This window comes from Nannospalax galili, unplaced genomic scaffold, assembly GCF_000622305.1.
Source record: "Nannospalax galili isolate Female #2095 unplaced genomic scaffold, S.galili_v1.0 scaffold31, whole genome shotgun sequence".
Lineage (NCBI taxonomy): Eukaryota > Metazoa > Chordata > Mammalia > Rodentia > Spalacidae > Nannospalax > Nannospalax galili.
This window is the reverse complement of record NW_008332149.1, coordinates 4,598,973-4,622,311: the sequence shown is the minus strand read 5'-3', so window position 1 is coordinate 4,622,311 and position 23,339 is coordinate 4,598,973. Positions and strand designations below refer to the sequence as shown.

General features: G+C 48.2%; 1 protein-coding gene across 3 annotated transcripts in view; it reads left to right on the top strand.

Annotated features, from left to right (window-relative positions):
- Nucleotides 1-23,339, top strand: part of Grk5 (G protein-coupled receptor kinase 5) — a 220,032-nt gene that overhangs the window by 91,317 nt on the left and 105,376 nt on the right. For all 3 annotated transcript variants that reach the window (XM_008827312.2, XM_029560746.1, XM_017796693.2), the window contains exon 2: nucleotides 15,282-15,377. In XM_008827312.2, coding sequence (XP_008825534.1) covers nucleotides 15,282-15,377 — 96 coding nt within the window. The remainder of the gene's footprint in view (nucleotides 1-15,281; nucleotides 15,378-23,339) is intronic.

The following is a 23,339-nucleotide window of genomic DNA, read 5'->3' as shown; positions in this document are numbered from 1 at the left end:
CTCTGCAAGAGCAGTCAGTGCTCTTAACCACTGAGTCATCTCTCCAGCTCTGAAATAAAATATAAAAAATGTATTTTGGCCAACTTTAAAATTCCCCCATAGCCTTTTTTTTTTTGGTCTTTTTGAGACAGGGTCTCCCTGTAGCTCCAGCTGGCTTGGAACTCACTGCATACAACAGGCTGGCCTTGAACTCACAGGGATCCACCTGCCTCTGCCTCTTGAGTGCTGGGACTAATGGCATCCTCCACCATGCCTGGCTGTCTTTTATAATTTCAACACTGTTCAAAAGTCCAAAGTCCAAAGAGCTACTTTTTGGAATCAAGGCAATCTTTTAACTATGACTCCCTGTAATATAAAAAACAAATTACATACTTACAACATATAATGATATAGAACATACATTCCCATCCCAAAAGGGAGGAATTGAGCATAGTGAGGAAATACTGGACCAAAGTAAGACCAAAACCAAGCAGGGAAAGACCAAATTCTTTAGCTCCATGTCCAGTGTCTGGGACTTAATTTCAAAGGGCTTAGATGGGTCTGCCCCTTCAGCTTTGCTGCCTACAACATACCTCTCTCATTTGCGCTGGTTCCATTCCCTGTATGCAGCTCTCCTTGGCAGATGTCTCATAGCTCTGGCATTTCTAACATCTTGAGGTCTCTACCATACCGCAGACTTCACTTTCACAGTTTCATGCAATGGTCTCTTAGGATGGCCTAGCCTCTCAGGGCTTTCTTGCAGCGACTCCAGCACTGGCACATATTGCCTGGCCTCAGCTGCTCCCTGAAACTATAGAGGAAAATTCATTACTCTTGCACTTTTCATACCTCTAATGTCAGTACCATGCGGACAACACTGCCAGGTTTGCCTGTCGGCTTGACAGCCTCATCTCCATGAACCACATTTGCAGCAGCCTGTGTATGTTGTTTTCTAGGAGCAGGAAACTCAGGTCTTTTCATGTAGCAGGTTGGAAGCTTAGCTGGATGAGGTCTTGCCCTGAGGGTATCCTTCCCTTTATTCCATTGCAGAGCTGGAGGCCACTCCATAGTGCTGCCAATCTCCTTAGCAGTCACAGTTGTTCTTTAAGTGTATGATGTGACTGTAACGTGCTTCCTAGTGCTCTTTTTCTCTCCAAACATACGTTTTGTATTTCGCTCTGCCCCACTTGCTCTTTTTCATCATATCTCTACGTAAGAGTCACCATTAATAAATAACCACACCACAGATTCAATATTAGACTCTCTTGAAATTTCCTCAATCAAAGAAATTAGTTCATTTCTTTTAAATTTAGTCTCAGACAAGTTCTTAGGATGGGGCAAATGGCAGCTAGAGTCTTTGTCAAAATATCACAGGAATGATCTCTAGCCTAGTTGCTAATAGGAACCTTGTTCCCTTCTGAAACCTCATGAGGTAGCCTCTATTATCTCCATTACTCTCAGCACCACTGTCTTCCAAGTTCCTACTAGAACAGCCTGCCAAAGCTCTGTTTACAACATTCAACCACTTTTCTAGTTTGAAAGTTCCCAAGTCTTCCACATTCCTTCAAAAAACAACAACCTTAAGTTCTTCACAGCAACAGCCCACTCTCTGGTACCAGCTTATATATTAGTTACTTTTTGTTGTTGTGATAAAGCACTACAACCAAAAATGACTTATGGAAGAAAGAGTGTATTTGGCTTATTGCTCCAGAGGAAGAGTCCATAATTAATGGTGGGTGAGGCATGGCAACAGGAAGCAGAGAGCACAGGCAGTTACTATGTCCGTGCTTCTCGGTAGACAGCAGGGAACAAGATGCTGCTCCCTGCCCACAGGATGCCGAGAGACTGATAGAGGTGGGGTTGGGACAGGAGTGAACAGTGAACTGATCAGCTTAATAACCCAGCATGTGGACTGCTGCAAAATGACATATACCATAAACATTAAGCCAGGTAGAAGTATCTGGAAGAGCAGGGACAAGAATATTCCAGGGTGTCTGGTTAGAAAAGGCCATTGCGGGGCTGGAAAGATGGCTCAGTGGTTAAGAACAGTGACTGTTCTTGCAGAAGACTTAGGTTCGAATCCAAGCACCCACATGGCAGCTAACAACTGTCTGTAATTCCAGTTCCAGGGGATCTGACAGCCTCTTCTGTCCGCTGCAGGCATTGCATGACACGGGTGCACTTACTTACATGCAGGCATAACACTCATACACATAAAATAAAAATAATAAATAAAATATTTTTTTAAACAAAGAAAAGGCCATTGGATGGAGTTACTGTGGAATGATGGACATGTTTCAGAACTAATCTGAGATGGTGGTAGCACAATGTTGCCCATGCACCACATGCCACTGATTGTTCACTGTGTAGTGGTTAATTTGATGCTAGAAGAATCTCCCTGCCACATAGTATTTTCTTTTTAAAAACACCAAATTCTTTTTTTTTTTTCTTTTCTTTTTGAGACAGGGTCTCCCTGTAGCCCCAGCTGTTCTGGAACTCACTATGTAGACCAGGCTGGCCTTGAACTCACAGAGATCCACCTGCCTCTGCCTCCTGAGTGCTGAGATTAAAGGCATGCACCACCATGCTCGGCTTAAAAACACCAAATTCTTTAAAAAATTATTTATTCATTTTTATTTTATATGTATGAGTGTTTTTGCCTGCATGTATGTAAGCACACCACATGCCTATAAATTCACAAGGCCGGAAGAGGATATCGGATCCCGTGGAACTGAAGTTAGCCACCATGTGGGTGCTGAGAACTGAACCCAGGTTCTCTGGAAGAGCAGCCCGTGCTTTTAACTGCTGAGCCATCTCTCCAGCCCCAGATATTTTCTTTTTAAAGGTGGTCAGAGTCATCCTCAGGGCAAAAATAGAAACTCTGCAGCCTAAGGCTGCAGAGGTATGAACCCTGAAGCTGTTTTCTCTTAAGCACAGGGAAGATGGCTCCAGGCAGAAAGAAGAGCCAGAGGGCCAAGCTAAGACAGCTGAGGCCACTTTTTGTAGATAAAATTTTTATTGGAATAAGGCCTGATCTGCTGGTTTGCATATTGTCTCTGTGACCCTCTGACCTATTGTGATCCTTTATAGAGAAATTTGGCTGACTCCAAACCACAGCAAAGTCCTTAGGTAGGAGCACATCCAGAAGATTGAGGAGCAATGAGAAGAAGGTGCTGGTATGGAGTTAGTGCCCACAAGAGTAGGAGGCGAGGTCAAAGAAATAGCAGGCTACGTCGTGCAGCCCCTGCCTGACTTGTGTGGCACCTCTGGCAGTGTTGGGACAGATCTGGACATTATCCTGGTGGAGAAGTTTTATGTATATGTGTGTGTGTGTGTGTGTGTGTGTGTGTGTGTGTGTGTGTGTGTGTGTGTGGAGGGTGCAAGTGTTGGGTGGGGACATGGTTGGGTAGAAACATGACTAAACTTGGGATCAGGTTTACATTTGAGACTTAATGTTTGTCCCATGTCAGCTCCGAGTCCTCAGTTCTGTCATTCACAACCAGCCTGATTACATGGTGATAGAAGTGGTGATCATGATGGTGATGCCAGTGCGAGGGATGATGGTGGTGATGGATATGCTAGTGTTTGAGGGAATGATGGATGGTGATGATGGGGATGGTTGTGATGAAGATGGTGATGGTGGTAGTGATAGTGGTGGTGGAGGGGATGATGGTGGTGATAGATATGGTGATGATGCAGATGGTTGTGATGGAGATGATAGTGGTGATACTGATGCTGATGATGGTGGGGAACAATGGTGGTGCTGATGCTAATTGTGATGAAGATGAGTGGTAGTGACTGCCACATTGGTGGCATCTGTGTGTACTAGTACTTTGCATGTGGAGTGCTCCTTCTCAATATAACAGTGCAGAGTGTAGCAGCAGTGTCTGTGTGCATGAAAAATCACTGAATGACTTAACGAAGGCCCCACGGCTAGTATGTGGTGGGCTTAGCACAATGATACTGTTTACTTTGCAGTTAAGAGGCTGTGGGGCAGTGAGTTACCTGGTAAACAGCATGGCTGTTTCTCGAGGTGCAGCCTTCAGCATCAGCACTGTCCTTAGGTCAGGGCTTTCCGAGGGGCCTTCCTCAGCTGTGCGTCTCCTCTAAGCTCTGTCAGAATCTTTCTCTCGGGCTCAGTGTGCTGAGGAGACCCATGTCTTTGTCCTCATGGTGACCAGTCACCAGGCTTCGTGTTGGTTTTGGTTTTCCTAATTTGAGGTTGTAGGATTCCCTGGTTGTGGCTGAGGTTTTTCTGCTCTGGAAACCCCAACTGTGGTGTGGCCATGAGGTGGAGCCTGGAGATGTTGGAACCTGCCACAGACCGCAGGCCCCACACACCCTGGGCAGTACCCCATGCCTTTCCCTGCTCTACTCGGGAAGTTTTGGGTTCTTCTAGCTGGAAACTGCGGCATCATGGAATTTTCTGGGGTCAGAACTGTGTGTCTTTGTCTCACCACATCTAGTACTGCAGAGCCAGGGCTGCTGGGAGGCCTGGTGTGTGCTGAGGCTCCTGGCCCCGTCTGGGCACCACAGCTCCTGCCCACTCATTTAGTGAGATCTTCTGTTATAACGGAAGCCCCTGACGAAAGAGCGAATTGCTGGGCAGACTAATGGGCTTAGAAATAGTCCCTCCTCCAGCTGCTGGTTCTTCCCCATCCTCATCTCCCCACGCTCCCTTCCTCTGCCTTCTTGAGTTTTGTAGGCTGCTCCCTGGTCTGACTGTACCCAGATCAAAGTATCAAGAATATCATTGGTGTGTAACCTTATCCTATGTGATCTGGTCCCTTTTCTGGAATCTCTGAGCTGGCTTTCCTGAGTACCAAGGGTTGACTCCACCACATGATTCAGTTGTTGGTTGGGTCAGGCTTCAAATAGGAAGCTCTGTATCCCCAGAACTCTACTTTCTTATCCTGCCCATCCTTGGGGTCCTATTCCTGGTTGGGAAAGTCCTAGACACACTCACAGACACCAAGGCTGTGGTTCCTAAAAGTTCCTGGTGATCCTTGCCCAAAGGAGAATGAACTTCAGCCACCTAGAGTCAATGGCCTGTCCCTACTCAGGGGGCTGTGGTCCATGGGTGCCTTTGATGGTCCCTTTTGTGAGGGTTTCTTCCAAATATGTCAATCTGGGGTGGTCATGTGCAGGGGTAGCTGAGTCCACACACTTCTTGGGCAGCATCATAACACTACCTTCCAGTCATTGGCCTAGAGCAGGTTGAGTCATTGGCCTTTTATGTCTGGAAATTCAGCAGAGTCACCTGTGCTACAGTCACCAGGACATGTAAGAACCTCCCAACCACAGCCAGAATGTCCTGGGAGCATCTTCTCCGCTTCTCACATCTTTCCTCCTCAGTGTACAGTCTCTCTTCTAGACAGGCTCAGCACGATGAGGATCTGTAACAGACCTGGTCCCTCGCGTAGGCACAGTGAGACCCTTTCAAGCCACTGGCCTTATGCTTGTGGGCAGCGCCTTGTCAGGAAGTCTTGAGGTGTTTGTATCCTGGGTCTCTATCAGCAGTGTCCCAAACTACTTTGGAGGATGAGATGATGATGGCTTCTGTGCCTTGCTCTGTGGCTTCCTCTAGTCACATCTGCTACCACCCCAGGGACCTCTGCTCAAAACCTAGAAGCTGTCCTGCTGGCACAGCCTCCTTCCACAATGTTAACCTCTCACTGCTGCAGACTCCCAGTGGGACAGTGACACATGACCTGGAGAGAGAAGATGAGCCAGCTAGTCAGATTTGTTCCTTGGGACATTACAACCAGGGCAGGAAGAAGGCAGAGAGAGCCAGTGGAAGGTGGTGAGAACGGAAGGTGGTGAGAACGCTGAAAACTCATGTGATAGCTGCTGAGCATCACATGATGCAAGGCAGGCAAGTCATGGAGGAAAGGGACTGTTGTCGAGGCAGAGTCCTCCATCACTACATTTTGGACCTAGGAGCAATATTTTTCAGTTGACATGTCCAAACCCCTCTGTGTTTCTGCAGATCCTCTTTAGAAGTAAGCAGGGTAGTGAGAAATCAGAGCGGGAGAAGTTCTTGGAAAGTCCAGGTGGTCATCATCTCCCCTGTGGTGCTCCAGGGTTTTGCATCAGGATCACAGGCTGCTGGCTCCTCTGATTCCACAGGTGGAATTTGCATTTCTAACCAGGTCCCTGTGGTGCTGCTGCTGGTGGTGCTGAGAACCATCCATAGAAGGGCCAGAAGGAAGGTTCTTCCAACAAACCCTTCGCAAAAGCTTCCCCTTCCCCAGTCAGTGACTCACCTGTTATCAGAGAGGAAAGGAACTGTAGCTTGAGTCAGGTCACCTGAGCCCTTGCTCTGGTTGTGACACAAACTGTCTAATGATTTGAGGCAATGTGCTTGCCTTCCTGGGACTCTGTTTCCACCTAAAATGGGTTTAAGAGTAGATCTACTCACCAGAATTATGTGAAGAGTGAAAGAGAGGACCAATTCACTATACCATTGTTCTATGGCTCAGAATGTGTAGGAAATGCCACATCTCTTTAACTTCCAAATCAAATATACCATAAAATTGGTACAGTCAATTGTTTTGCAATTATTTCCCCCAACCTCTCAGGGATGGTTTAAGAGGCCTCAGAATTCAAAGAAGTCCAATTAAGTTGGACCCAGAACATCTGGGCCACTGCTGTGACTGACTTTGTCAGTGTCCTTTGAAATAGGGGGCTCCATTGATGTCAGTCCATTCTACTCTATCAGGCCTTCCTGGGGATCTGGAAAGCTGGAGGCTATCACTCTGAGAGCCCTTTAGCCCTGGATGCCACCTCTGCTTCACACAAAGCCACAGAGGAACAAGAGGAGCAGCCAGCTGTCTCCCCCTATGAGAAGGGCTCTTCTCTGGGCACTTTTGCGGGGAAAGATGCCCTTTGTTCTTCCTTGAGAGCACTGCAGAAAGCCTGTTTCTTTTCTTTTTGTTAAATATTTTATGTGTCTGTGTGTATTGCCTGCATGTAGGTAAGTGCACCCTTGTCGTGCAATGCCTGTGGGGGACAGAAGAGGAACTGGAACTGGAGTTATGGACAGTTGTTAGCTGCCATGTGGGTGCTAGAATTCAAACCTGGGTCATCTGCAAGAACAGTCAGTGTTCTTACCTGCTGAGCCATCTCTTCAGTCCCCAAGAAAGCCCATTTCTTAGTTGCTTGTCTTGATAGGACTGGTTTGGCCCACCCTCAAGAAATGGTAGCTGCTAGGTGGTTGCAGTGGTGCATGCTTAAATTCTAGTATTCTAGGCTGAGGTAGGAGGATCATGAGTATCAAGGCCAGCTTGGAATATATAGTGAGACCTTGTCTAAAAAACAAAACAATTGAAGAAGTAGACAGAAAGGGTAACTGTTATTTCCTGACTTTCCCTTCAAGTCCTGAAACCCTCTTACCCAAGGGGTGTGGGGTCTCTCCCTTCCCTTGTGGGTCGTTGGCCACCGGTCCACGAGGACAAAGGGAGCAGAAGCGATGAACGGGGTCAGGGACGGCCAGTGAGCACTGACAGAAGAAAGCCCTTTGGGGAGGCAGGTTCAGTGATACAAACAGCTCCAGACTCAGTGAAACAGCTCCGTTTATTTAGTGGGGGTTAGGGAAAATATAGTGTGGAGGCAGCTGATAGGTGCTCATAGTATGCTTTATTTACATGTGGTAGCAGGATCCTATCATCCGACTATTACGCAATGCCTAATTATCATATAGAAAAAACCTGGGGGTAGTTTTATTGCCGGTAACTATGTCAAAGGTCATTTTTCAAATGAGGCCAAGCATCTGTGCTTGGTGGCACTTTCCAGGTAAGTCAGGCAGGAAGCCCCTGCTGAGAAAGGAGCCGACCTTAACAGCAGAGTTCCCCAACAAAGGGGTTCCACTTTTGTTGGCCCTGTCCCACGTCTTGCCACTCCCTCATCAGAGGGCACCTGTAGTAGGTTTCTGTTGGCAGCTGAGGGGGCCCCAAAGCAGAAGGAAGAGGGTGGTGTCTGATAAGCAGCGTCCTCAGAGGCTGCACCTGTGAGGCACTGGCAGAAGTCCCAGAGAGGCATGCTGTCCTGGTGTCCCCCTTCCAGATATTGCCCTGGCCTCTGTTCAAGCTTGAGTCCGTCCCCGATGGTGCTTTGGGGCTTTCTCCAGAGCCATGAGTAGGCAGAGTTCAGCTGGTACCTCAGCCCTACATCCTGTTTCCTGTTCTGTGGTAGGGGCCATCCTGCCTAACTATAGGCAATCCCGTGGCCAGGGCCACCCTCTTCCATGCAGCTTCTCCAGCTCTGACTCCTGCTGTCTTTGATGCCAGGAATGAGCTGTTACCTCTGAAGTGGACGTAACAGTGGCAGGGACTGGGTTGTCTTTGCAGGCCCAAGGGTTACAGAGGAGCGCCTAGTAAAGCCAGTGAGGCCCAAGGCTGCTTGCATCCCTAGATAGCCTTGAGCTAGTACATACGGTTGAGGACAGTGCCTATTTGGGTGCGCATCTCTCACTGAACCCCACATTCTCATCTGTGAGTGGAACTGAGGGTTCAGCACAGTATTCAGAGCCAGCATGGAGGTGTTCACTGATTCCTGCCACTGTTTCCCTGCTCAGTTGACATGAAGAAAGAGTGCAGTCACCAGGCATTGTGTTAACTGCACCACTCTCTACCCTTGTCCCCATGAGGAGGCTGAGGGCCAGGCAGGGCTCCCATTCAAAGGCAGCTTGGGAAGGGTGCTGGATCTGCGCTGAGAGATCAGGTGGGACTTTGGCAGGTGGAGGAATCAGGAAAGGCTGGCGGAGACTTGAGTTTGCAGGACATGTGATATGTCCAGGTGCCAGAGGCAAAGCACGCACTCACTTCCACTCAACAGATATTGCTTGAGCATCTACCACAGGCCAAGGAGAGAATGGTTGAGAACAGAAGAGACTGAGTTGCTGCCACTACATGCCTGCTGTCAGTGCCACCAACATGCAGCACCATCCAGGTGGCTGTGAGCACCCGTGCTGGGAATTAGGAGTCACTTCACATGCAGTGCTCCAATGAGTCAATGAAAGTGTGCCGAGAGAATGGATGAATGAATCTGTAAGCTGATGTGTGTGTTCAGGAGACAGACAAAGCAACCAACCAAGGCTCTCCAAACTCTTCAAGCCATATGGAGATGGTAGAAAGCAGGTGTCCTTCAGCTCCCTAGGTTAGAGAAGGCCTCTAGGACAGTGGTGCAGGCGGAGATGAGAAGCAGGGGAGAGAAACATTCAGAAAAGCAGGGAGAGGGTATCCCCAGGAGCAGGAACAGCAAACACAAGGACCTTGAGATCAGTGGCCTAGAGGGAAGTAAGGCTATGGAGAAGACGACCAGGGTTGAATGTGGCTAAGGAAAATAGGCTCAGCCTGTGCGTAGCCAGGTGGTGAGGTTTGAGAAATAACTGACTGTCCTGCCAGGGTCTGGCTGGGCTCTCTGCAGCAGGGAGGTGGGATATGAGTCTTGGCCCCTTGTAGGGCTGACATCCCTCCAAAGTAGGGCAGTGGCCCCGGGGACAACTGAGGTCAGGATGAAGGAGAATTTCTGTAGCAGTGTGACTGGGTCTGACCTGGCTGCATCTCAGGATACAGAAAAACAATCAAGTCCTATTGAAATCATAAACAGAATCAATGCTTCAGTTATTAAATATGCAGTTTAGCAGCCCAGTAGCATACTTGTACTGAACATTTGTCTGGAAGTGGTAACCTCCTTGGGGCAGGCTTGTTTGTTGTTAAGACATGAAATATTGTCTCCTACTTGGGTTAGAGAGCTGGGCTTATTATGGGACCTTTAGTGGAGCTGGAGGCTGGGCCAGATGTTAGTGGGAAGGCCATTTGGTGGTGGGGGGTAGATTGGGACAATACCCTGCCCAAAGTGTCCTGTATCATTTTTCTATGGTTGCTGTAACAAATTACTGCAAACTAGGTGGATTAAAACAACACACACTTGCTGTCTTACAGAACTAAGTGGATCAAAACCACACATATTTATTATCTTAAGAGTTCTACAGACTGGGAGTTTGACCCAAGCTCATTGAATTAAAGTCAAGAGCTCCTTCTGGGAGCTCTTGGGAAGAATCTGTCCTGGGCTTTTCCAGCTTCTACAGGCCTTGCACCTTCCTTAGCTTGAGGCCCCTTCCATTTTCACAGCCCACAAAGGCTAGGCCAGTCTTTCTCAAGCTTTATCACTGATCTGATGTGTCTGCCTCAGGGTTCCATTAGGCCCTTTATTATTTTTGCATCACTGTGACCAAATTCCTGACAGAAAAAACTTAAGGGAGGGAAGATTAATTTTGGCTCAGGGTTTCAAAGGGTTTGGTTCATGATAGCATGGAGGGCATGTTAGAGCAGAGCACTTTACATCACATTGGGCCAGGGAGCAGAGAGGAGAGCACACTACCTTAATCTTTTTCTTTTTTCTTTTCCTAATCTGGGGCCCTCAGTCCATGGAATGGTGCTACACATTCTGAGTGAGTTGTTCCACTTCAAATAGTGCTTTCTCAAAACATCCTCACAGACCCATTCAGAGGTGCACCTCACCAGCCTCCTGGGTTATTCTAAATTCAATGAAGTTTAACTATCCCAGGCCTATCTGGATAGTTCAAGGAAATGCCTCTACTGCTACCTATAATTCCATGTTTACTCTTACCCTGCCCCATTTAATTTAACATACATCTAGAGTCCCAGAATTAGGGTATCTTAGAGGAGCATTGTTCTGGCTTCTCCAGACTGTCTACCTTGTTCTGAAAACTGAACAAATAAAGATTAGGAGGAAAGCCTCAGGTGATTGTTGGGGAGCCTGGGCCTAAGCAGCCTCCATGGGGCTGAATGAGACCCTTTCCCCCTCCTAAAACTCCCCTGCAGGTTTTGGGCCCCAGTTTCAGCATTCTCTCCTCTTCCAGATGGCTCACATTTCCTACCTCCTCCGCTGTCCTGGATGGTTGTCCCCATGACTGACAAACCAACCCCAAGCCATGCTTCTTTTCTGAGTGCTGGTCACAAATATTGTTAGGTAAAGAATATTTCCTCACATCACTATATTTCAAAGCCAGTCATTCTTTGTCCCAGGAGGCTGCCCTGTGTGATGGGTATCCACTCATCTGTGCTCTACCCAACAGCTGCCCATAGCAGGTTGTAACAATGAAAAGTTTCTCCAGACATTGCAGATTGTTCCCTGGGAAACAGTCATGAGGGCTAAAAACCCCCAGAAGAAAGAAGGCGTGTGTGTGTGTGTGTGTGTGTGTGTGTGTGTGTGTGTGTGTCTACTGTGTCCGAGCATCTGCAGAGGGCCCATTACTCAGGAGATGCTCAGCACATCTTGATTGAACGAATCAATGATTCTGTGTTGATTTTAAGTGATTGAGTCAATCAATGTGTACTCTGCATTCGTGTGTGAAGTAGACTCCTGGTTTCTCTAGCCCAGCTACTGAGATGGTGAGCCTTGGGAGGCAAAGACAGAAGGTCAGAAATTCAAGGTCATCTTTAGATATGTAGAGAATTAATGGTCAGCCTGGACAACATGAGACCCAGTCTTACAAGTATGGTCATACAACTGAATGTCGTTTAGCCCTGAAAAAGAATGAAGTTCTTACATATGCTACATCATGGTTAAACCTTGAAGACATTCTAAGTGAACTAAGCCAGACACCAAGGGACACATATTGTATGATTCTACTTAATATGTGGTCCTACAGTGGTTAGATTCAGAGTGGCGGAAAGTAGAATTGAGGTGACCAGGGTTAAGAGAAGGAGAATGGGGAAGCATTGTTTAACAGAGACACCATTAGTATTTTAGGATGATGAAAGAGTTCTGAGATTGCTAGTGGTGATATTTATACTACAGTATGAATACATTTCACACCACTAAACTTCACACTTAAAATGATTAATATTGGGGTGGGGACTGGAGAGATGGCTCCATGGTTAAGGACACTATTGCTCTTGCAGAAGACCTGAGTTTGGTTCCCAGCACCCACATTGGGTGGCTCACAACCACTTATAACTCTAGCTCTATGGGGGATCTGATGCCTCTGGCCTCCAGGGCACTCACATATACAGACATACATACACATAATTTTAAAAGTATTAAAAGTAAATATTTTAAAAGCATCAAAATGTTAAATTTTATGTTACGTTCATTTTATCACAGGACAACAGATACTTTGTCCCAACTAGCTCAGGGAATCAGTAATGTGAGAATGGAAATGGAAGCCAAATGGGCTGCATGAATTCTGATGGCCCTTTCAGGTCCTCAGCAGCTGGGATGGGAGTTCCCAGCCTGGTCTACCCACTAGTCAGGCTGATTTCTGTAGTGGACGGCCCTTCCCGCAGGTTGTACACACAACCTGCGGCCAAGCAGGTGTGCATATGTCTCGTAGAGAGGGAAGACAGGCACCTGAGAGGGTGCCCAGCTGGTGGACACAGCTCATCTGGGGTCCTTGTGTCCTGTCCCTGGGGCAGCTGTTGCTCAGATTCAGCTTGTTCTTCCTATGTGAGAAACCTGGCTATGGTCAAGAAGTCCAAAATCTGGGTTTTATGTGGAGTATTCTCATGTTTAAATTTTAGTAACTGGTTTGTTGAAGAGCAAGCAAATAAGCAAACCACATTTGGGTCTAACAGAAGGAACTCTACAGGGATCTGGTCTGGTCTGTGGCTTTCCGGGAGCTCCCATGCTTAGGTCTTCCCCTCTCCTCCGTTCTGCCTGTTACTGAATGCTGTGTCTGAGCTCTGACCCTCAGTTCTCCTTCTGAACTTCTGATCCTCCGAACTTCCAAGAGGATCAGACCAGTGGGGACAGGAGCTTTGGTTCAGAATTGTGCTCAGCTGAGGTCTTAGCTCTGCCATACATGAGCTGTGTGGACTTAGTGAACCTAGGTGACTTCTTTCTACTGCATGCCTTGGTTTCTTTCTCTCTCAAGTGGAATATAATAGTTCCTACTGTGTAGAATATTCGAGGGCAAAGAGTGCAGGAGGGTGCAGGTAAGGGCTCAGACCAGTGCAGGGCCAGAAGAAGGGCTCTTTCGTGCATGTGTGCATGTAGGGGTCTGTGTCTGTATGTGTACATATGAGTGCAGGCTCCATGGGAAAAAGAGTGAACAGAGTGGGACAGGCATCAGCTGATGAGTTACACACTCCAGGACATCTTGTTTCTTCACTTGCAACATGGGCCTGTGATTTCTTCCTTAGAAAATTCCATGGCAGGGGCCCAGGACACACTGTTCTGTCCTTTGGAGTTCGAGTTCTTTGCTACCTACTGAGACTTGAGAGGAAGGACCTGGGCCTGGTATACTGAAAGCAGGATAAACAGAGAGCGGAGGAATGGGCCTAGGTCCTGCTCTGTTCCCATCAGCTCCTCTGCTTCCTGGTTAGCAGGAAGGGGTTCTGGTGAGAGCCAGCCCACTTAACTGAGCAGGCCATCATGGTGGTAGTGGAGAATCCCTGGCTCTGCCCTGTGTCTGCTGCTATGCCTGTGTGCCCAACAGGGAAATCCCTGGGTTGCTTGGAGGACCCACAGAGGCTGAGGTTGCTGTCCTATTATGAGCAGGGAGGAACACTGGGCCAAAGCATGGTGATGACTAGCCAGGCTGTCCTGGGAGTGGCCCTGGGTTTGTGGGAGGAAGGTTCCAGTCCTGCCCAGACTCTTCTTAGGAGGGTTAAAGAGCAGAGAAGCTGCTTACTCAGAGCAGGGAGCCATGACTGTGCCTTGTACCCTGAAGGAAAGGAAAGGACCCTTAACATTCTGAGATGCTGGGGAACACAAAGGTCCACATGACCTTGGTGAAAAACTAGCTGATGATGTTGGGGATGTAGCTCAATGGCAAAGCATTTGTCTAGTATGGGTGAGGCCCTGCGTACAATCCTAGCATTGAAAAAATAAAAACGAAAGAGAGTAGATAAACTAACAGATATGGCTATTCCAGGGTGTGGGAGTGGCAGGATGTTAGTCTCTGGAGGCCCTAGAAACATGGCAAAAGTGCCTCCTGGTCCAAGGTGCCTATGCTGGTGGAATGAGAGAAGAGATGCGCTGGTCCAGGGGTAGAGCTCCACTGCCATTTGTTGGCCTGAGTGTCTGTCCATCATCTATGAATAAGGAGGAGTAGGGGAGATAGAAACACCCTGTGTTATGCCCTCATTGTACTCTGTGTTCTCCTGTGGGTGCTCTGTGTGCGTGCATGCGTGCATGTGTGTGTATGTGCGTGTGTGTGTGTGTGTGTGTGTGTGTGTGTGTGTGTGTGTGTGTATTACATAGTCACTATTCTAGTCTGGCTTTCTATTGCATTGATAGAACACTGACCAAAACCAACTTGAAGAGAAAAGGGTTTATTTCATTTTATGGGCCACATCCATCATGGAGAGAAGTCAAGGCAGGAACTGAAACAGGAACCTGGAAGTGGGAACTGAAGCAGAGACCATGAAGAAATGCCACTTACTGGCTTGCTTCTTCCTGGCTTGCTCAGTTACTTTTCTTATACAGCCCAGGACTATCTGCACAGGATGGCACTGCCCACAATGGGTTGGGCCTTCCCCCATCAACCAGCAGTCAAGAAAATAGCCCACAGACAGGGATAGCCCTATGCTAATCTGATGGAGGAAATTCCTCAGTGAGAGTCCCTTTTCTCAGGTGTCTCTAGTTGGTGTCAAGTTGACAAAATGAGCCAGCATCGTCACATAATGGAGGATATGGGGTAGGATAGGCCTTCAGGAGTCTTCCAGCCTTGGGACATGTGTCCTGTGAGACTCTGGGTTCATGAGAAGGAATGAGTACCCAAGACAAGCGGAAATTGAAGTCCTCGTCCTGCAAATCTGACCCCAGCTGAGGACAAGGACTTTCCATAGGAAACAAGCGGACAAGTGAGGGCAGTGAAGGGGTTGTAGTCTTCGGGCTTCTGGAGTTGCACCAAGAGGATTGACCATGGGCCCCGGTGGTGGGGGCAGAGGTGGCGTTTAGATGCAACAGATCTCTCCTTTGCCATGGTAAGGTTAGTTCTAACCTGGGGACCTTGATTCCAGGACCAGTGGACTGGATCATGGTGAGCAAGAGAGGAGGCCAGCTGTTGGCTGGCTGGTGTCTCGGGAGGGGTACAAGGAGCTCTCTGCTATGGTAGGGGGAGCCCTGGTCAGACATGCAGAAAACTCTGATTTTTGTGCCTGGGAAGAGTGTGTGTGTGCGTGTGTGTTTTGTGCTTAGGGTATATTGCTGGCCTGACCTAGAGCCCTTACCACCTCCCAACCCAGGAAGCTGGTGGAGAGGCTTGTGGGGGTGGGACACAGGCTCTGGAGCATTGGGCAGCACCAACATCTTTCTCATCATCTCTACAGGGGGCGGAGGAAAGCGCAAAGGGAAGAGCAAAAAGTGGAAGGAAATCTTGAAGTTCCCTCACATCAGCCAGTGTGAAGATCTCCGAAGGACGATAGGTAAGCTAGCCCCACTGCCTTGGGATTAACTGCCAAACTCTATGTACTGTCAATCCAGTGCGACTCATCTAAGGAGATACACTAATTCCAACTCCATCTGACATCTTTGCTAACAGACCTAAGGGCACAACCTCATAACATCAGTATTTGTTATGTGGCGGGATGAACTGTCACTTCCCAGTTACCCTTGAGGCTGGTGCTGTTATTTTACTCCAGAAGAGGAAATTGAGACAACTGTGGTTCTTTAACTGGTCCACAGTTGCCAAGCTCAAGGGAAAGCAGAGAAGGGCCTGGACCAGCCCTAAGTTCCTAGACAGAGCTTCCCACCTTTCCTGGATCCCATGTATCTTCTCTCAGAGGGCAGCTCAGCTCTAGGCACCTCTTCCCCTGCATTTGGAAGGCTGGTGCTCATAGAGCCACCAGCCCAGTGGCTCAGTTCCTTCCTCTTTATCGAGGCCTCACATGGCCACCTCTAACAGCAGCTAAGGGCTCAGCTCCTGTGGGGGAGGGCATAGCAAACACATCAAATGGGTCTGTCTCCAGCCCCACTCTGACCATAGCAGAGGAAAGGAAGCCAGGCTAAGTAGATGAGAATTTCTAGGCAGTAGACATAATGGGGCTCCTTGACTCGGGTTGGGTCTTGGCTCTTCTCCTCTGTGCACCCTGGGGTGGGCACACCCACTCTGCTACAGGAAAGCTCCACTTTATCTGCTCAGGACTGCTAGGGTCATGTGTACAAGTTAACCACATTTTCTGACACTCAGGCCTGCTGAGGGCTGGGTGCAGGATGGCTCCGTTACCCAGAGCTGTGGAGGCTCAGCAGTCTTGGGGACTTCTACCCAGGGCTTTGGGTAAGCTACTCTGTGCCTGCTCTGGAACATGAGGCTACTTATAGCTATTTCTTTGGCTTTCCCGAATGGCTTCTCCATGTGGCCTGGCCTGTAGCAGTTTCTACATAGGGTTTAACCTGTCATCCATAGGCTTACTTCATTCTGCCTACTCTCTGGCTTGCCCAGATTTCTGGACTCAGAGGCCAGACTTCTCCCAGCAGAGGATGTCACTTCAATCCCTGTTCACTGTGGCCCCCAGGGAACAACCTACACTTCTTTCTTGGGCCAGATCTGAAAGACCTTTCTAAAGTGTTGAATTGGAGATGAGAGCTTGAAATGGGAGGAAAACATCCAGAAAGAGGGAACAGTGCAGAGAGATAGGTAACCTGGGCTAGGTCAGGGTCACCTGAGTGGTGCCTTGCCCTCAAACCCACAACTGGGAAGCCTCTTACTTCTCAGCTGTACCATCTGCAGGTGGAGTGCTCTATGGGGCACAGCTAGATCTGAAGGCCACCTCTTCAGAGAAGCCTCCCACAGGCCCTGAATGTAAATTGATTTCCTGGCCAGGGTCCTTCAGAGCATCCAGTCCTCTTCTGCAAAAGCTTGCTCATTGGCTATTATCTGACGTCTGTTTGTCCCACAAGTATGAATGACTGTGGAAAAGGGACTGATCATTTGAATTCGCCATTGTGTGGTTGACACCTGGTTTACAGAAGGTAAGGTAGATGTTACACGGGTGAACCAGTGCAAAGGAAAGAATGAGTGACGAGGTAAGAGTGAACGCAGAGCTCATGCAGAGCTTCTGACAGAAGAGTCCTGGAGCAGCACGTACCTGGAGGTGAACAAAGCCTGCATGCATTGCTGTATTTGTTTTATATTCTTCTTAAAAATGAAAAACAAAAATATAAAATACAAAGATTTCTGGTTCCAGACAAGAGGGAATAGATACAGTGTTCTCTATCCTTCCTGCCAAGGGCAGTTGAAAACCTAGACTTGAGTAAAGCAAACAGAAGATTCTAGAAGGTGGAGAGAAGGCAGATGGGTTAGGACATTGGAACCCAAGGAATACAGAACTCCCCAAGTTTTCCTTTTTGCCTCTATTATGGCCCTGACTGGGTGCTGGGGAAGCAAAGCCTGATGCACTAGTGGATGCAGACAAAAAGGCCCTTAACTCCTGCCCTTGGGGGCAGTGGCAAGGAGGGGGAAGAGCCAACCTGTTCTTTCTAGAAAGAAGCAGATAGCACAGCTGGGAAGCCGTGGGCGCAGCGCAGACGTGCTGCTTCTGTTCACACCTGCAGTGGCACACCCACTTTCAGACTTTGTTCTCACTTAACCTGTATCTTAGTCAGCTCGGGCCACTCTTGCAAACAACATGGGCTAGGCGTGTCAAACAACAGACAGTCGCTTTGCACAGTCTGGAGCCTGGAAGTCCAAGATGATGGCCCCCTTTCTGGTTTGCAGATGGCCTCCCATATCCTTGCATAGGAGGAAGCACACTTCCATGCCTCTTCCTGTCAGGGCTCTGATCCCATTCATCCGGGCTCCCTTCCTAACACCATTGTGTTAGATGTTAGACTTCACCATATGTGCTTTGAGGACACAGGCATTCAGTTCATAGCAACCTAGTTCTGGATTCAAAGGCCAGCATCCCCTTTCTCTCCTCTGAGGGCGTGCAACTTCCCTGAGGGGAGCTATCTTTGCTTAGGTCTGGCCCTACCCAGCTCAGTTACTCTCACTGTGTCCTCCTCTCCAGGGGCTTCTTGACAGTCCCTCACCTTCTAGTGCCTTCCCTACCCTGCTCACTTCCAGTCTGGGGACCTAGGAGGACAAGATTCTCTTCTGAGCTTCTCTCTGTCCACGATCCCTTACCCTACAGCTTCCACTCCGTTTGGGTCCATCCGCAGGCCTCTTGGTGGGGCCCATACCTCTGGGGATGACAGCTATGCCTGACAGTATATGGGAATGATGCTTTGGTTCTCTGAGAGGGTGTTGAAAAGCCTCTGGTGTTCGTGCAGTGGGGAAGAGACTGGGAAAAACAGGAAGCCCCATGTAAGCTGAGGGGCTGCTGCGCATGGGCCTGGGCCAGGGCTTGGGCCTTCTGCCTGTTTATAGTCTGTCGCCGTGGTGTTTGCCCAGCCGCTGCTGGGGTCCTGCTGGAAGACCTTCTTAAATAAAAATCCCATTTCTTTTCTAGACCAATACACAAACCAAACAGTGGCAAACAGCAAGTTTGTTTTTCTTGTGGACACATGAGCTCACTTTCTGAAGCTCTCTGGGAAGATGTCCCAGGGCAGGATTTGTGCCAAGGTTTCAGGGCCCCTTCAGACCCAGTGGGCAATGTGGAGTGGTGCAGTGGAAGGTTCCACATCAGAGGGAAGGACCAAGCCCTCAAGGGCCCCTGGGATGCTGCCTCCTTGGAATCATCTCGAACAATGGTCAGTGAAAACCATAGCCTCTTCTGCCCCAAGCAGCCACCAGTTCCTCTATCTGCCCAGTCCCCAGGTGGCTTTGGAAAATGACAGTCATTCCTCTGTTGAGTCCCCTTCCCCCAGACATTTCTCTACCCTGCATGGAGTAGATCTCTAACTCCAACTAGTGGGTAGTAGATTGTGGGTGGCAAAAGTACTGTGGGTAAAGCTACAGACCCCTTTTCAGAATAACACTTTTACATATGCAAAATGGAATACACAGGGTTACCAAGGAAACCAATGCAGTTTCAAATTCAGTTATTAAATACTTTTAAAGTGTAAAATATAGACATGTACGTGCAAGTCTTTGTTAATAGTTGAAATAACAAGGTCTTAACAGCTGGTCTAATAGCTATTGTGATTCTGCATTTGTGATGAGCCAAAGTGGTATTTTTGGATATCTGTAGCCACTGTGATACGAGCGGATGTGTGGTTTCTGCTGGTGACAAGTCCCAGGCACTGCTCACATTGCTGTGGGCCGTTGTCTGCATTCATGATCAAAGGAAGTGCTAATTTTCAGTTAGAAGTTGGTGAAAAGCCATGTGATGTCTCCCTCTGTCCACAGACCCTTGGCAGCACCGTCTCCACCCTGCCCACCACGATCCGCCCTCAGTGTCCCCTAAGACCAGTCCCTCCTCCCTTCACAGCTGCTCTGGATACCGTTATTGTCCTGTGAATCCCACAAGCTTGTTTGCAGCCTCAAGGGCTCTGCCCCTACTATACCCTCCCCCTGGAATGTTCTTCCACACTTTGTTTCCCAGGGGACTTTAAGGTCTCAGCCTAAGGATCACCTCTAAAGAGAAGCCTTCTAAAAGAGAAGTCTTCTAAAGAGGAGCTTGCTGTAGTCGCATTCTTCCACACAGAGCTGTTTATTGAATGGTCTCTGCTCAGAACCCCATTTAAAGTCATCTTCATTTGGTCATTCACTTGTGTGTTTTCTGTCTCCCCTACTAAACTAGCTGTTCTGTGTTAGAAGGTGGCTGTGTCTTGCCTGGTTCCCTTGTGGACCACTGCCTGGCACATAATAGGGCTTATTAAATATTGGCTGAATGAAGGATTGAGGTGAAATATTTTAAATTAGGACTCTTTTTAAAAAGTTTATGATGTGTTTGCTGTGACTAAATTTAACTTTAGCCAATGGTTTCGACTTAATGAAAGTTTAGATTTAGGGGTTTAAACCAGAAAACATTTACTTTAACCCCTTTCCCTACCCTATCCTCACTACAGAGATGATCTTTTGTGCACTGAGTGGGAAGATAAGCTGGGGCTCCTGGCCCAGCCCATAACCCCTCAAGCTGCAATTTGAGTACTTAGTACAGTGATATTGGGTTTGTACAGAATCCCCAATTTAAGGAATTGAGGAGCATCTTGTCTAAATCCCCTTCTTCATTTTAGGAGTGGGCAGGCTCCCAGTGCTGAGTGACCTACCCAGCGTCATATGAACTCAAACCCCTTGGCCTTCAACTGTAGCTTTCTACTACCCAGCATCATATGAACTCAAACATTTGAGCCCTCAGCCCCAGCCACTGCTCAAATCAGGGATATGTATTATCCACTCCAAGGAGGAGAGGTTTTTCTCTGTTTCTTGTGTCTCATAAGTGTGCATTGCACATTTATCTGCTTAATCAGTGATGTTTACTGAACATTTGTTATGTACCACCCAATGGGGTCACAGAACTGATCCTTGCTCCCTAAAGTTGATCGTGGTTGAGCACAGGACAGTGACTACACAGGGGTGTGATCTGACTGAGAATATTTCATGATGGCGAGGGACCAGTTGTTGAGGTGGAGAACAGTGGCAAACATCACCCATTAGAATGGTCCTGGAGGAAGTGACGTCACTCCTAGCCTATAGCATCTTCATGTGAGCTCCTAAACTTGTCCTCCCCATTTGAGTCTCATCTGTGGCACAGTGAAGTCGACAGACAGAAGGACAGGTGGGTGAAAGGCCGCCTGGGTGGATGAAGTGGCTGGTTGGGTGTTCCCCTCTTGGCCAGCCCATGGCAGTAATAAGTATTAAGACAGGGGTCCCTTCCTGCTCATGTCTGCTTCCTGTGTGAGCCCCAGACATGAGCTAAGTGATTGCAGACACAACTGCACAAGAGAGGAGGATGGGGACCAATCACGGCTTTATTAGTTAATAGGCTAATTGTTCACGTAAGCTCATTAGAGGACCCAAATCAAAGAGGTTCTCAGAATGTCCAAAGCTTGAAAGACTGGAAACGTCATCATGAAGATAAAAGATTGTTGAGGTCTGCAAATATTTCTCAGTGACGCAGAAGGTTCTGTTGGGCAAAAAGTGTGGCATTTTATTTATTTAGCTCAGGCTTGTTGCATATTTTATTCTTTCATTTTAAAAAAGTAGGAGGGGGCTTGAGTGAAAGGGTTGATTATTCTGTTTGGCAATATTTCTGTAGGAACTGTCCAAAAGCTATATAATAAATCAAGGCTGCTCCCTGCCTCCCAGCAGGAGTGATGCTTGTGAAAAGGCTATCAGAAGAGAGTGACTTCTGTGCCTGGCACGGCATCCTGTGCACAACTCTCATGGGCAGGACAGTTGGGGGACATGAAGGTGTCCTATGGGGAGAGCCACACTCGAGAGTGTTAACTCCTCCCAGGAGTAGCAGTGCTCAGCTGGGTGGCATTCTAGAGGAAAAGGTAGACTCCACATCAGGAGAGCCTCCAAACCATACTGATGCAATGACTGCCTTGAGCTAGCCTTGGCTATTAGCTCACCATCAGTCAACAAATTCTTGCTACATCCTACTGTCTTCTGGGTACTGGAGTGCTGGTGCTGGGTCCCTGGCCACCCTTGAGAAGTGATGCTGCCCACTGGCTTCATGGGCGTCAAGGTCAAAGAGTGACATAGAACGAGATGCTGATTTCTTTGGGTTAGTTTTTTGTGTGTAAAACAGACATTTCTGCCATTGTGACTGAGGGCAACAAATCTCCATCCACCACTGTTGTCAGCACCACCACCACCACCACCACCACATCACCACCACCATCATCATGGTGGTGCTGATTTAATGACTCTTTAGTGCACTTTGGGTTTCTCCAAAAAGCTGCACTGTGTAAGTGATGAATGTGGCCAGCTATGTCTGGCTGACATGAGTGAGTGGGTCCCCTGTCCCAGAGACTTGTGTCTTGGGGTCATCTGAATTGTCTTCTTCCAAGAGCACCTACCCTCAGTGTCCTTGTCTGGGAAGCTCCACCCCCGTCCTGAAGCCCCAGCTTCCCTGACTCCTATCAGCTGTGCAGAACACCAGAAAACAGGAAAGCACCATACCCTGCCCAGATTCTTCTGGTTGGGAGACTGCCTTTAAAGGATGTGTATATGTCCCAGGAGTCTGAGCACTGGTTTACCTCTAAGGCAGGTACATGAGGCCTCAATTTGATTTATAAGGTAATTTTGTTAAAGGAGGTCAGATTGGCATGTCAGGCTTGGAGTCACTCAGTTGTAATCTCAGGGAGGCAGAGGCTGGAGGATCACCATAGATTTGAAGTTAGCCTGGGCTACACAGAGAGTTCCAGGCCATCCAGGAATACATATTGAGACTCTGAGGTCAGGGGGAGAGACACAACACAAAAAGCAACAGAAATCTCTTCAAAAACCCTACATGAATGAAGACTGGATTCCACATTCGCTAGAGAGCGTGGTAACTCTCCTTGGTGACTTTGTGCTCCCTGAGGGGTCCATAGGCCCCGAAGGGGGTAGGTAGTCACATGAGTCTTGCATGTCCCTGTGACCCAGTGCCTTTCAGGCCGGCCAGGCTGGCAGTGAGCTCTTAGTTTCATTACCAGGGAAACCAAGTGTCTGTGGACGTCACTGCCGTCCTTGGGGTGATAAGGGCGCGTCACATTCTGCCACTTAACCATGCTCTGATAAGGCACAGTGTCTGCATGTCCTTGGAGGGCAAGATAAATTTAGATGCGGTGGGTCTGGAGCATCAGGTGACCCACATACGCTTGGAGGGTGAGGGTGGCTTGGCATGCCCGCCCATAGTTCCAGGTCTGTCTCATTACCCACATACAGACCTGTAGCTCCTGAAGGGAAAACCTGGGCTCTTCTCTTGCGAAATTCTTTGTGTCCCTGGTTGGTGGGTTTCTGCTTTGGCATTTCTTAGGATAGGGTGCTGGTAGGGTTTTCTGGGTGATCTGGGTTGGGGTTTTTAGAGACTGATCTGTAGGAAACATGTGTGATCCTCACCAGATATCTACTAGACCAGGCCTTCATTACCTTCTATGTTTGGGTTTCTGTGTAAGACTTTATTCCAGGGTTAAAACTAAAATCAAATTTGAAGCCTATTGTGCCCATTTTCTGGAAAGGTAAACTGAGCCCTAAAGAGACATGTGACTTGCTAAAGTCTCCCACTGGAGGTTTTCCCCCACTGTATCAATTTTCCAGAGATCTGGTAACAAAGGACCACACATTGCCCAGCTTAAAAGGTAGGATTTCTTATCTTATTCTTCTGAAGACTGGAAATTCAAGGTCAGGGTGTCAGCAGGTCTGGTTCCTCCATATAAGCACCCCTCTTCCAACTTCCTGAAATTTGCTCACTTTTGTGTTGGCTTGTAGATGCATCTCCTGTCTCTGCCACTTCATCTCTTCTCTCTCTCTTTCTCTCTTTCTCTCTCTTTCTCTCTCTCTCTCTCTCTCTCTC